At 36.7% G+C, this 14680-nt stretch overlaps 1 protein-coding gene across 1 annotated transcript in view; it reads right to left on the reverse strand.

Annotated features, from left to right (window-relative positions):
- LOC113226097 (exportin-7-B) overlaps positions 1 to 14680 on the reverse strand; it is a 65503-nt gene that overhangs the window by 31119 nt on the left and 19704 nt on the right. The window contains exons 8-13 of the mRNA XM_026458615.1: positions 13655 to 13870; positions 9905 to 10051; positions 8859 to 9031; positions 6140 to 6318; positions 3609 to 3757; positions 1761 to 1927 (exon numbers count right to left, since the gene is read on the reverse strand). Coding sequence (XP_026314400.1) covers positions 1761 to 1927; positions 3609 to 3757; positions 6140 to 6318; positions 8859 to 9031; positions 9905 to 10051; positions 13655 to 13870 — 1031 coding nt within the window. The remainder of the gene's footprint in view (positions 1 to 1760; positions 1928 to 3608; positions 3758 to 6139; positions 6319 to 8858; positions 9032 to 9904; positions 10052 to 13654; positions 13871 to 14680) is intronic.

Below are 14680 nucleotides of genomic sequence, written 5' to 3' on the forward strand. Positions count from 1 at the left end.
TTGAGGTACGCAACGTCAGACGGTGTTACTATTTGCGTCTCCGTTAAGAAGAATAGGTGCGGCTTCTCAGTCTCTAGGTGGTAGTGGACCGGATCAAGGTTAGAGTGCAGGCCTCGGATGTTAGTGAGGTGCACCTTCATTGGGAGGAAGTGCAGCAACATGTCAAGGACCATTAGCATAAGAACACCTGCTATATAACCATGTAACTTGCAAATAAAGAATATGAATCAGTGGCGAGGCGTCCATATAAGTCGATTCCCATCGGCTTGCCTAAAATTTCCCGCGTACCTATTACCAGTTGCACCGCGCATACCCCACCACTTAAAAAACATTAATTCAAAATATTCACTATTAAACGTGTATAACTTGTCCCGATGCATCTCAACCAATCAACGCGAGGTAAGCCGGCGGATCGGCGAGTTCTATTTCATTCATGAAATGTACGCGCTCCCATTAAAATGTATGCACACGTTCCCAAAAATTCGCTTTAAAACATATACAGAAACGGCGGCTTAAAAGCAGCAATGGTTCGAGTTATTGTCGAATAGCGTACACTTAAATTTATACCTTATTACCAACACGTTATAGTTTAATTTGTTTTAATGTCAGAATCTTTGCCAGATATAAAACTCTTTCAAAATAATGTAACAAAATTATTATAATAGCAAAAATTAATTCAACATAAGGTTAATTTATACTTTGTAAATCTTAACAATAAATAGTATTACGTGTGTATCTATATTTAACTGGGTGTTTCTTTCTAATAGGACTACGTAACGAATGTATGTAGAAGGTTAAGGTAATTTGTAGGTAATTAAAACAGCAATACTTAGCATTCATGTGTTTGTTTACACGCTTTCGTGTCGCGACGGGCAGCTTAAAATATAAAATTACTTTAAAAGCTATGGTTACTTTATGTGTAGAATAAGTTACCCTGTAAAATGAAGTGAACTAGTATCTTGGGTCCTAATAAGTTTGTAAGAGGGCTTCTGGTGCTGGTGGCGTTACGTCCTGTTGGATGGAATGTAGTAGTAGCCTCCGCAGCCTCCATACATGTTGTTTAGTACGTTAAAATTTGAGGATACAAAAGGGTAAAAAACTAGTGGTAATAAATCCAGTTATATAAGTATTTATTGCGGTTTTAACAAGTCTTATGATATCGAGTTCTTAGGTTTTCGCGATTGTTACACATAGGAAATGAAACTATTTTTCCGGATTTAAATCGCGTGTATTTGTTTTTTCAACAAACCGACGTTTCGGGCCCTTTACAGGTCCCATGGTCACGGCTGATTGAGGTGGTACAGTCATCAGGTTTGTTTAAGAAAACAAATATACGCGTTTTAAATCCGGAAAAATAGTTTCATTTCCTATAATACTTATGAATCATAAGTTATGATCTTAAAAATGTATATTGTACAAGAGATTTTTAATAAAATGGTAAACTGTTAAAAAAAAAATAACAAGAAGATGTGTTCTCTGCCGCGATCGGGCAGAGAATGACGATGGAACGAATCAAAATCAGAATGCGAGGCAAAAGAATGGAACAATTCAAAATTTGAATTTAAATACGAGTGTGGGAATAATATCAGAAATTTTAATATAAAGGTGGGATGACGATGCAAGGAGGTCACACCGTCACAAGTGTCGTGTTCAAACGTCGCCTATTTAACGGGAAAAGAAATTTTAGTTAAAGTGTTTTTTGTTTTTTTTTCAAATAGTTAATCTTCGACTTTACCAACGAAATTATAAATATCACTTACATTTTCCTCATGAGCACACTGAGCAACTGGCTCTCGTCGCTCAGGCCGAGCACTTCCGACAACCGCCTATACACCTTCCCGTTCTTCTGCACTTGCTCGCCCACATAGATCTTGCGGAACTGTTCGAAGAATGACATCATCGCCAGTTCCAGCTTTTCACAGCCACCCTGTAATAAGCATGTCGGAGACAGGTGTCACTTCAAACGTGATGAAGAGTTCGGTTCGTTGTTTACGTGATAAATCTTAGAGCTATTACACACGGCGGCTTTTAGCTATACAAAAGCGCGTTTGAAATGACACAATATTACAAAATTGAAGACGTGTTAGATAAACATGTGTGGAAAGACGACAAAAAAAGACGGGTTTAGATTCCACAAAAATATGGCCTCAAAAAGTGTATTCCATAGCGTGTAAGTTTGTGACGGTGTGACCTCCTTGCATCGTCATCCCACATATTTTATCACCTTTCTTCGGTTCCTGGCCACTCGTATTTAAATTTTAATTTTGGATTGTTCCACTCCATCGTCATGTACCTATGAATACGTATCTGTAATTCACTATATCTCAGCCCTTTTAGGGGTAAGTTTCTAATTAATATCGTTTTCATCATAGGAAGTGTTTTATATTAATGTATCAGTTTTTCTATATATACCTTTTTATTGTTATATCCTTACTCCTTACTTCTTTGTTACCATTTCTTCTTAACCCGACTTTTAATATATTTGTGGACCGGAAGTTTTCTGTTTTACTGCCGTGAACCTGGTCACGGCTTGTTAGGGTTCTATAATCTAGAGGCACTAGAAAGGTGTTTTCGCTGTTGTGAAATCATTTCATCTCGTTTTTTTGTAGTGGCTTTTGGATATACAAGTTTATTTTTACAAACATATTTTATAATTCACGACAAATAAAACTCCAAAAGATATTTCTACATGTAGAACATGCTATGAGCCTTCGAAATGGGAGTAATTTTTATTTTGATAATATACAGGTAACGTAAAAAAGACAGTAAGCGTAGGATTTTTCTCTCTCTTCCCCGCGGCAAGGTGCCCAAGACGCTGGCAGCGTTCCCCCTTTGTATTTTTATGCTAATGCATCGGGCAAGGTAGCTTGGGTTTCCCAAAAAATCTATTAATTTTTTTGGATAAGATTTTATACAGATGAAGAGCACTGGGACCCCACGGGCCAAGGGTTTCGACTCCAAAGGCTCCAAATAGGTAGTCGGAGCGAGATCCTGGTACTTATTACTTTTTATTCTTTCTTTGGAGCCAGCCCTTCAGCCTTCGAAATTATATTTTTCCAATATTTGAAACCTTTCAAAGTTTTCGTTTTCATGTTTTATGGAAAAGTTTCCATTATTTAAAAACTTTCGGAAAATTACCCAATAATACTTGGATGCTGATAAGCAATAAAGTGTCAATCACCATGATCATAGTTTTGCCGAAAACGGCACTTAAAGATTATTTTCATAGTTTTTGATAGTTCATTCTAAAATTTACCTAAGAAATGAAAACTTTTGCTGATGTGCTTGTCGTTGTTGGGAAATTATAGTAATAAATCACAACAATTCATAATTCCTAAGGTGACAACAGCAAAAGTTTTCATTTTACAAGTTTTTAGGACAAACTATCAAAAACAACGAAATAACCTTTAGGTGCCGTTTTCGCAAAGCTATGATTATGTTGGTTAAAACATTATTGCTTATCAGCATCCAGTTACGATTTATACCGTTTCCTTAAAGGAAACCCGTGAACAACAGTAGGACTTATTGGTAGATGATTACTCTTAGAAAAATAAAAGTTTGCAATATCTGAAATGGACTCGCTAGGCTCCTTTGCTCGTAACACTTACCTGAGCCAGTCGAGAATCAGTGAGATCCATAAGCTGCAGCACGCGGCACACGAGCTCACCGTCCATGGCATCGTTCTCGTCACACGTGTTTACGCTTGCGCGACCGCCGATCGCCGCACCGATTATATACACTAGCCAGGTTAATTGCCCTGTAAGGAGATGTTACTTCGCTCAAATTGCTCATTATAAGCATTTCGCTTATGTTTTTTTTTTATAATATCAAGTGACGGGACGAACAAGTCATGCGCCTGATGGTAAACTACACGCCTGTCCATAACAGTTGCAGTATCACTCAGAGCTTTAAATTGCAAAGATCTGAGGGCACTACCACTGCGCCCGTCACCCTGAGACTAAGTTGACAAATTCCATGTGCCTGTAATTTCACCAACACCCTTACCCTTCAAAATCGGAACACAGTAATGCTGACATTACTGCTTGGCGGCAGAAATAGGTAAGGTGGCAGTACTACGCTGGACAACTCTTTAACAAAGGACTCTACAGCTACTGATAAAATTAAAGATTTTTTTATTGCATAAGATGTGTTCAATAATAACAACGCACACACACACTCATAGCCCCGCACTAGAGAAACCCTGTACCGCTGGTGCCATGGACACACACATAGACAGCCAGAAATTACACCCAAAGTCACGAGAGAAATAAATTAGGACATACATATATTTCTCCCGACCTAGGAAGCGAACCTGGGACCTCTTTGTGGCATGTTAACCGTTCGGTCACGGAGGCAGTTAATTTGTAATTGTAAAAAAGAAACTATAAGAAAAATTTCAGCACATCTCAGACTTCCGATCCAAACTTGGAACCCATACGTCGTAGAAGGGACTTTCGCCTTTTATCACTTCTGTACTCTGTTTTCTTTAATACCACTTCTCCTCCCTAAACTCTGTTCCAATTCATTTTGGACAAAGAGTAAACATACCTGTTTGGTTAAAATTCTAAAGCAATCACTCAATAAATCGAATAAGTAACACTTTCGATACGATTTCGACTTGATATATCATCACTTTTTCCAACAATATTCATTTGAATAGCATCGTAAAATCGTATTTGAAAAATGGTAGTCCAAAAGTGAGGTTATTATTCATCTATACTTCTATGACTTGCCTATGGTTGCATAGTGCTGTTCGAAAAAAACATTCGGTTCAATAAATTAAAGTTTAGTAATCGATTATTAAATCGAACATTTCAATCGCAATCGAACTAGTATCTAAGTGTAAGGATTTGAAGGATTTAAACTGAAAATTCAAATATGCTTGTATAGGTTATGTAAGGAAAACCGCTAGTATGACTCAATTGAACAAATCGATTCATCAATTAATTAATCGATTTGTAGTTGGCGTTACAATTGGCCACCACTAAACCGTCTATGGTCGGGTCAGTGACTTAGTTGTTTACTTTTTGTTCAAAATGGATTGAAACGAAGTATACCTCAAAAAGTGTTTCGTGTTTCAGAGCACTACTCTCAGTCGCACCTTACAGTCTTCTGTTACTCTTTCTTTAAACTATTCTATCCATTCTTCTAACTTCTATTCCAGCTCTGTCAAAGTTAAAAGCATCCAGCTGTGGAATTTTCGGCCTGACTCCAGTCGTTCAAAACTTTACTGAAAGCTCATTATACATAGAAAGCATTATCGCGCCTTGTGCGTCCAGTATAGTAGTAGCTTCGGGAATGTTTACCGAGCCGCGAGTGGACGGCTTTAGCGCCATTTTGAGGAAGCGGGTAGCGTCCCTAATATGCAGAATACAGTGGCCGATAGGAACGATGGGCCCATATTATATTTATATCAATGGGTACGGGTACGCGTTAATGTTTAGAGGATTTATATTAACATACTTTGTAAGAAATTTTGTTACTAACACTATATGGACATTTTGTCCGAAATAAAGATATGAATTGAGTTCTTAGGTTTTCGCGATTGTTACACATAGGAAATGAAACTATTTTTCCGGATTTAAATCGCGTATGTATGTTTTTTCAAACAAATCGACGTTTCGGGCCCTTAACAGGTCCCATGGTCACGGTTGACTCGAGGTGGTACAGTCTTACACATAACTAGTTGAAGACTGTACCACCTCAGTACGCGATTAAAATCCGGAAAAATAGTTTCATTTCCTAAAGATATGAATTTGAATTATCCTGTAATATACATAATTATTCTTTTCTCCTATTCTTACCTGTTTTAGATTTATGTTTTAAATTACGTGTTGTTATTATTATGTTTTATTTATTACTATTATTTATGGATATCTGTTTTAGACTATTTTTATTATTCTTCTTCTTTTTTCATTTGTGTACGTGCAATACGTGTTTCAAATACGTATTCTTTTGCGCCCTCAATTAATTACTATCTTACAGTTATTCCTTGCAACCCTAAGGTTGCGCGGAAGAGATTGCTATATAGCAATAAGGCCGCCTGTTGTACCTGTCTTTTATTTTTTTTTTGTATTTGTCCCAGTGTGCAATAAAGAATATTTTAATTGCATTGTAAAATAAAAACTAAAAAACTCACCTTGCAGTACAAGGATTTGCTGCGGCTGCGTCTCGACGCTGTACGCGGCCGCGGCCCGGTCGAAATGTGCCACTAACAGTTGACAAGTCTTGCCGTACTCGCATCGACCGATAACCGACAATTGTTCTAATTGTTGTTGGACTGTACCCACGTCGTCGAGAGGGTCTTCCAGGCCGTCTCTGAAAAGCAAATTAACCACTTAAGTTAATTCATAATTGAGACTATCAGCATGAAAGTGGTATAACTATTTTATTTTATTTACTTAATCATTTATTGTAACGAAAAAACAAAAACACATTTAGTAACGAAAACACAAACCATCGAGTATATAACCAGAAATAGAAACGAAATAAGGGCCATCCATCCGTGACAACTCATCAGATCAATGGGTCTTATATTAGTTTTAAATGTCAACGTATATCACTTTTAAATGTCAACTATACCTTGCGCTGAAATCACAAATTAGAAAGCTGAAATAGTACAGCGCCAGCAACTGACCCGTGTATACGTCTCCGTACATTCCAAAAATATTCTGTATTTATTGTAATAAAGGTAATATATCTAACTATTGGGGACTGTTCCATTCGGTGGTCTGGAATTGAAAGATGGAAAAGATAACTGAGACCTAAAGAGAGAGCGACAGGGTTTGTCCTGGGACCTGACAAAGCTGAATCGCTTTTTCAGATACCCGGGACACAGGGTTGTGCAGAATATTGTAAACAAGGGTACGTACTGTCTGTACGCAAATTCCTGAGGATACCAATGGGAAGCTGTGACATTTGGTGATATTTACGAAGTCCAAAAATGAACCTTATGCACAGATTTTGCAACCGTTCAAGCTTATGTAGCAGCTCTTCAGTAGCATCCAAATAGCAGGAATCAGCACAGTGTAAGAAACGAAATTCGCGAAATAAAGACAACTTATTTACAAATCGCGATCAACACTTACTACACGTATGCCTATGCGTGGCTCAACTACGGTGTAATGCTGTGGGGAAACAGCACTGAATCTCCTTCAATTTTGACCATACAGAAAAAATTAATAAGAATTCTAGCTAACATTGGTATAACCGAAAGTTGCAAACCCTACTTCCAAAAATACAATATTTTAACATTACCATGCATTTACATTTTTGAATCTTGTAAGTTTGTCAGAAAGTATCCAAATCTCTATGAAAAACGACAAGACATACCTACAAACCATTGTTTTCGACACCAAAACAGATTTATGTTAACAAATTCAACTCTGTCTCTCCATTCATCAAGTCCGTTTGAAATGTCTATAAAAATTTATAAAAAGTTACGAAACGCCATAAAAAAAATACCCAGCGACAACAGTTTTACATCACATTTGAAAAAAAATTTAGTATATAAAAGTTACTATAATGTAAGCGAATATTTAAACGATAAACAAATATGTTCCTATTAAAATAATTAATGTAGACAGTGTATTTAGTTGACATACAAGCATAAATACCAGGCATAGATGTTACCGAAATATTTTGTTATTATTATTAATTTTATTTTCTTTGTTAATAGCATATATAGATGAATCTTTCAAAATAATAATATAGTATTACAATAGTTTTAATTTGAGATTTAAGAATTGTCTTTTTGTATAAATTGTATTTTGTTTCTTGTAAAGGTCTTTGAAGATTTTATTTGTTAAATGTTGCCCTCTCTGTGTGTTTTTGCTGGCCCCAAAGCTCTAATTTAAGCGTGTCCACCTGCTACGTTGTAAATTTTTGGGAATGCAAAAAAGTATTAAGTATTGAGGGTAAAACAAGAGATCGGGTTAAACAGATTTTGGATTTCAAAAAAAGTATAGTATATCTAGATATTTTTCCTTTCATTCCACATTTGACGTTGACACCTGTCAAAAGTTGAAGTGACTGAACGAAAACGAATTAAAAGCCAGAGCCATTAAAAAAGCTGTTGTCAAATCATTTTAAATCTCGTTTTTCTGTACGTGGCTTTTAGCTATACTAGTTTATTTCGGAATTCATGTTAAATAAAACTTCAAAAGATATTTCTAAGCGTAGAACATAATATGAGCCTTCGAAATTATATACTTCCATAGGAAATGAAACTATTTTTCCGGATTTAAATCGCGTATATTTGTTTTTTCAAACAAATGAACGTTTCGGGCCCTTTTGGTCACGGTTGACCATGGGGCCTGTAAACGCGATTCAAATAGTTTCATTTCCTATGTGAACAATTGCGAAAATCTCAAATTTTTCCAAATTTATCAGGATTCATTCCGGAAAAACTTCCACTATTTGAAATTTGCCTGAAAATTACCAAAAAAATAGGTATAACCCACATTTAATTTTTTTTCTACAAATAAATGATACTAAGGTACACAATTATTACATATTTCGATGCTATTCTCATATATAACATCATCTAATAAACGAAATTCCTGAAGAATGTGTGTGTACATGGCATCCGCGACACAGGGTTTCCCTAGTGCGGGGCTATAAAAAAAACTCAAGTGTCAAGCTTCATTAGCATCATGCGTCTTATAAACTGGTCGAATATTACTTATTTGACAGCAATCGCTTCGAACGGATGTTGGACGGAGAACGAGTGTACAGGGTCTGGATTCGAACCCATGGCCTTTGTTTGAGAGACGAGGTAGGTTTAACGCTTTAGGCCATCACAGCGTCTTCTAAATTCTGAAATAAATGGTAATTATTCATTTCACTAACAATCTCACCTTACGACAACTGATACGGAGTCCAATCTTGAACCAATATAAGCAGCAGTGACGCCTGGAGCGTATGTTTCTAACAAGTGAGGTTCAGAAGCCTTCACGTAGGGTACTGAGGCCACCATACGCTGCCAGAGTGACAGGAGGTAGTGAACAGAGTTGGGGGCAAATTGCCACATCTGAAACGATCAAATAAACCATCAAACAAATTTGACAAACTTACGTGTAATTCACACTCGGTTATCTCTTTCTACAGTCGAAAGGACCGTACTTTTATAACCGCTAATATAATGAGAGCTTTGTAGTTTGTGCAATGAGCATCGAGTACGTAACCAGAAATAACCAGAAATAGAGACGAAATGTCATTTAATTTGTTTGAAAGTATTCTGCCATCTCATTACGGTGACAACTGCACTCCGATTGGCTAGCCCGAATACGAAACAATTGACGAGTGTCGTCAATTGTCGCGCTTTAAATCGACCAGTTTAACTTGAGTTTTGCTATAATGGACGAAAATTGAAAAATTACATATTTAATATTTAATTACCAATGAAGTGTGATTCCGTTTGTTTTGTAATTAAATGTTTTGCTGTTTTTCCCACACCACCGAATGGAATAGCCCCCATTGTTAGAGACATTATCTTTGTTACAATAAATACAGAATATTTTTGTATATACGGAGACGTTCACACAGGACAGTTGTTGGCGCTGTACCATTTCAGCTTTCTAATTAGTGATTTGAGCGCAAACGATAGTTGATATTATATAAGGCCCATTTGCCTGATAAGTTGCGACGGATGGATGGCCCTTATTTGGTCTCTATTTCTGGTTATATACTCGATAGCAATGAGTAAGACTAGATGAAGCGTTTCTGGCATTAATTATTTCTTTTAATAGTGAAGTAATTTCAGTGTTATTGTTAAGAAAATCACCGTAATTAACATTTTTTTAGGTGACAATAAAACTTGACGTGCCAAAATCTTGAAAATTACCAATATGCAAATATGTTAATTATGACTAGCAGAGCAGTCTAGGTATCTATCTATCTGTACCTGTAGGCTCTGCACAGTGAATTTTGCAACCAGCTCAATCAGTCGTGGGTAATTATCAACCATCACCAATTCGCCGAGTTGATAGTTGGACTTGAGTCGGGCCACGAGGCGGCAGAACTCATGGTAGTTCGTTGGGTCCTGGAGGCCCTGTTGGCAAATAGATGATTTTTAAGAATGATTATATGTATAATTATTATACATAGCAATCATGACTTATAAGCAGGGAAGAAAAAACAATAAACCTTGATTACTATCAAAACCGCTGTAGCCAAAACACACTATCATAATGTTAAACACTATGAAATCTTGATAATTTTTGGTCGTAGTTAGTCATTGAAAAGATGTACCAAAATCTGGATTGTTAATATAATTTAAACTTTACCCTGTCGGCACATCGTTGAAAGTTCAAAGCCTACTATTGTAAGTTACGTTTTGATTTTATATTGAAATTTCATTCAAAGTGCTGCCATCTAGCGGCAATAGCTGAAAGGCTATGACGAGACGACGAACGATTAACGTCTATTAACGTTCTCCAAAAATATCAACCATAATGCAGCGGTATAAGGTTCACTTTCGTTTCTTATAAAGAAAAATCTATTATGATAAATAGAAAATTGATAAAAATTAAATAAGACTTAACGATAGTATCAAACACCACCATGGATACATGAGACTATCATTTTGCGCTCCAAAGAAGCGAAATAAGGTTTTTTTCGAGGTATGCGAGATAATGATACGACCATAACATACAAAGCGAAAATGGCGGACTGTGCTCAATTATGCGAAACTCCGCGTACTGTTGGCACACGTGTCACGTCCACTATGCATTTCTATTGTATTTATTATTCTAAGTTATAAGTCTGAATATAAGTATATAAGTTGCGTGTGCCTTATTCCAGCGTAACCATAGTCGAGTTTTGGAAATTTGACCAGTCAGAAAAAAGTCACTATTTAGTTGGTTCTAGTCGCAAAAAACTGTATTTAGTCGGTCCGCCGTTCAAAAGTTACAAGGATGTTTTACTGTCCACGCTGAAATAAGCTTTTCCCAGCGGCACCATTTCTCAATCTCGAGAACCACAACACCTAGCTTAGATCTGATAACACAAAAAAAAATCGTGATTTAGTCGGCTCTAGTCGTAAAAAACTAGATTTAGTTGTTACGCCGTTTTGACGTTATTATGGTGTTTTACTGTCCACGCTGAAATAAGGTTATTCCGGCGGCACCATTTTTGAACATCGAGAACCACAGCTCCTAGCTTAGATCTGATTGCACACAAAAAAGTCGTGAATTAGTCGGTTCTAATCGCGAAATTTTAGAATTAGTCGCCCCTTTGTTTAGAAGATACAACCGATTTATTATTTTATGGTTATACGTGTGTTAGTGTCGGAGCTCATGTACAAATTTTGCATAATATACAGAATTCGTTGTTTATTTTTTTAAAATACATGCTATTTGAAAGTTTTAATAATGTTTAATTTTTAATACAAGGATATTAGCAAAAAATATACAGTTATTTTTGCTTAATGGCATTAAGATTTATCGATTGTCATGATATTTATTAGTGTATGTATGTCGTGTTGGGCTCCTGGCTTACACGAGACGAACGAGGCGCGTGGAGTACAGTCGCGTACGATCATTGATCAGAATAATTTAGTAATGAATGAATGACTTCATTGAATAATGACTGACTGACTGAGAATGACTATTATAATTTACAGCGCAAGTTATTTTCAGCTACAATTTGTGATACGGTTAAATGTGACTCTAAAAATACAGTAGATATTTAAAATAGTTTTTTATTACACTTTATTAATTCAAAATTATTTTAATCACCACGAACACGATATCTTGAGTGGTTTCACAAAGAACATTTGGAGCGGTAACCATCCTTATACTCCGTCCAATGGTTGGACGGAGTATAAGGATATTTAACTTTTGACATATGCATGCCTCTGAAGTTCCGTAATTATTGATAAAGAACCATTGTGCAGCCATAGACAAAAAAATACCATACTTCCTTCCTGGCCTCTTGTATTTTTTAATTTAAGTGAAGCAACGTGCTCTTTAGCTCCGATATTTATCGAGCCAACAGATTATGTAACGGATATAGACAGGTATCAAAATTTATCAACTTGAATAAAGTTGATAAATTTTGATACCTGTCTAATAATTTATTCTGAAATGAAATAAATTATAAATAATTATAATAAATTTTTATTGTTCATTATAATAAATCGTTGGATTCTTCTCCGTATGAACGGGGATCATCACTTGAATCTTCATTAACACTAATTAGTAATTCTTGAGTACACAAATTGTCAAACGCAACATCACGATCCCAATCAGGTAATGTCTTTTTTTACTCGCTCACACTCATGATTCTTCAAAAATAAAATCAATAGTTATAAAAAAAAAACCTGATCAGAAACGCATTGGGACATCACTAATTGATTAGAATTCGAGCTGTCAAAAGCTAAATAAATGGTTGGACGGAGTATTGTGTACGATTTTTCTACGTAAATGCACCTTTCAATGAAAATAATTGAATATCGCAATATCTTCTAAACAAAGGAGCGACTAATTCTAAAATTTTGCGACTAAAACCGACTAATACCCGACTTTTTCTGGGTGCAATCAGATCTAAGTTAGGAGCTGTGTGTTTTTGTATCTCGAAATACAAAAATGGTGCCGCCGGAATAACCTTATTTCAGCGTGGACAGTTAAACACCTTAATAACTTCAAAACGACGTAACGACTAAATGTAGTTTTTTTACGACTACAACCGACTAAATCACGACTTTTTAAGTGTAATCAGATCTAAGCTAGGTGTTGTAGTTCTCGAGATTGAGAAACGGGGCCCCTGGAATAAGTTTATTCCAGTGTGGACAGTAAAACACCCTAAGGACTTTTGAACGGCGGACCGACTAAATCTAGTTTTTTGCGACTAGAACCGACTAAATAGCGACTTTTTTTCTGGCTCGTTAAATTTCAAAAACTCGACCATGGTCACGCTGAAATAAGGCACACCACCCTTGTGCCCAATGCCGGTGACATTATTTTTTTTTATATTTACCAAGTGACTGGACGAACAAGTAGTGCCTATATAGTCGAAACACAAAACTGCGAATTGGCGCGACGCGAATTCGCGACACAAACAAACGACACAAATCGCTGCGATGCAATTTCGTGCGGCGAGGCATCTCATTGCCATGGTTCGGGTAACCATCCCTTCGACAGACATCAACCGTACTGAATGTATTTTTTAAACTAGGTTTTTTGCACAGGAGTTTTGCACTGCTGTTATTGATAAGTATGGGAAAAAACACAAAGAAGATTAACATCACAGGAATGCGCGATGCGGAGCAATTCGCAAGTTCTTGCGTTGCGTCGTGCGAGCTCGTAGATTTCTGCGACGCGACGTCGCATCGCAGTTTTCTGTTCCGACCCATACATAACAGTTGCAGTGCCACTCAGAGCTTTAAATCGCAAAGATCTGAGGGGCACTGCCACTGCACCCGTCACCCTGAGACATAAGTTGACAAGTCCCATGTGCCCGTAACTTCACCAGCACCCTTACCCTTAAAAACCGGATCACAGTAACGCTGACATTACTGCTTGGCGGCAGAAATAGGTACTTCCCCGAACTCCTTCACACGAGCTTTAACTTTTACTGCTACTAAAAAAATGATGAAGATATTTTCCTTCACCGAAAAGCTTATAGTAAATTTCAAATCAAAGTCAACTTTTACCTGTGTGTTATCCAAAATGCGATGCACCCCAGCACATAACCGATTGAGGAATTTGGCTCGTTCAGTGTTACTGAATAGCGATCGCCGCACGCTAGCCAGTTGCACTAAGCAAGCTAAAGCCAGACTAGCAAGAGACCCGCTCAGGGCATGATATAGTTCGAAGAAGAGATCAAGTGTGCCGGATTCGAGAAATGTTGGACGCCACGATGTTGGGATCTGTGGAGTATAAGTATAATGAGCAACGTACTTACTTTATAAAATAAAAAATGTTTTATTGAGATAATTTTTATTATGATTATTAATATAAAGATCGACTTGAACCCACGACCATACTGCTGCAGCGTATTATTGCTCTTATCAACTGAGCTACGAGTCAAGCCAGCGAGTTGTCAAAATTCTCCTATGCGTTTTTGTTAAAGATTTTCTTTGTACTGGGGATCGACAAGAACAACCCTCCATATCGACCCCTCCCACGTAAAGTATCGTATGTCAAAATTGCCAAGTTTACAGGAGAGCCTTTTAAAGTTTTGAATTCACTGAAATAAGCATAACACGTGACTTTAGATTTCTCACTTTTATTCAGCAAATCTCGTTACACACGTTGAGTATCATAAAATCCTAGATACGGTTAGATAATCTATTAGATGATCATTCTATGTGAGTAACAAGCTTTGCCGAATGAAACGGAGAACTTTAAAACACTCCCCTGTAAACTTGTCAATTTCGACATACGATACTTTACGTAGGAGGCGTCGAATTGTCATTTTAATCCGTCTTCAAAAAAACAGACAATAGAAGAAATTTAACATTAATTTGTTGGTGTCAAATTTATTGTTGATGGTTAAGTAGTAAGGCTGCCACACGGAAGAAAAAAAAAACGAAGTACTTTAAACCTCGATTACTATCAGAGCCGCTGTCGCCAAAACTCGCAAATTCATAATTTGAAACATTATGAAATCTTGATAAGGATTGGTAATACTTTCTAATTTAAAAAGAAATAAGAAATTCTGGACCGTTACTATAATT

Source organism: Hyposmocoma kahamanoa, unplaced genomic scaffold (genome assembly GCF_003589595.1).
Source record: "Hyposmocoma kahamanoa isolate Upper Pololo Valley unplaced genomic scaffold, ASM358959v1 181, whole genome shotgun sequence".
Lineage (NCBI taxonomy): Eukaryota > Metazoa > Arthropoda > Insecta > Lepidoptera > Cosmopterigidae > Hyposmocoma > Hyposmocoma kahamanoa.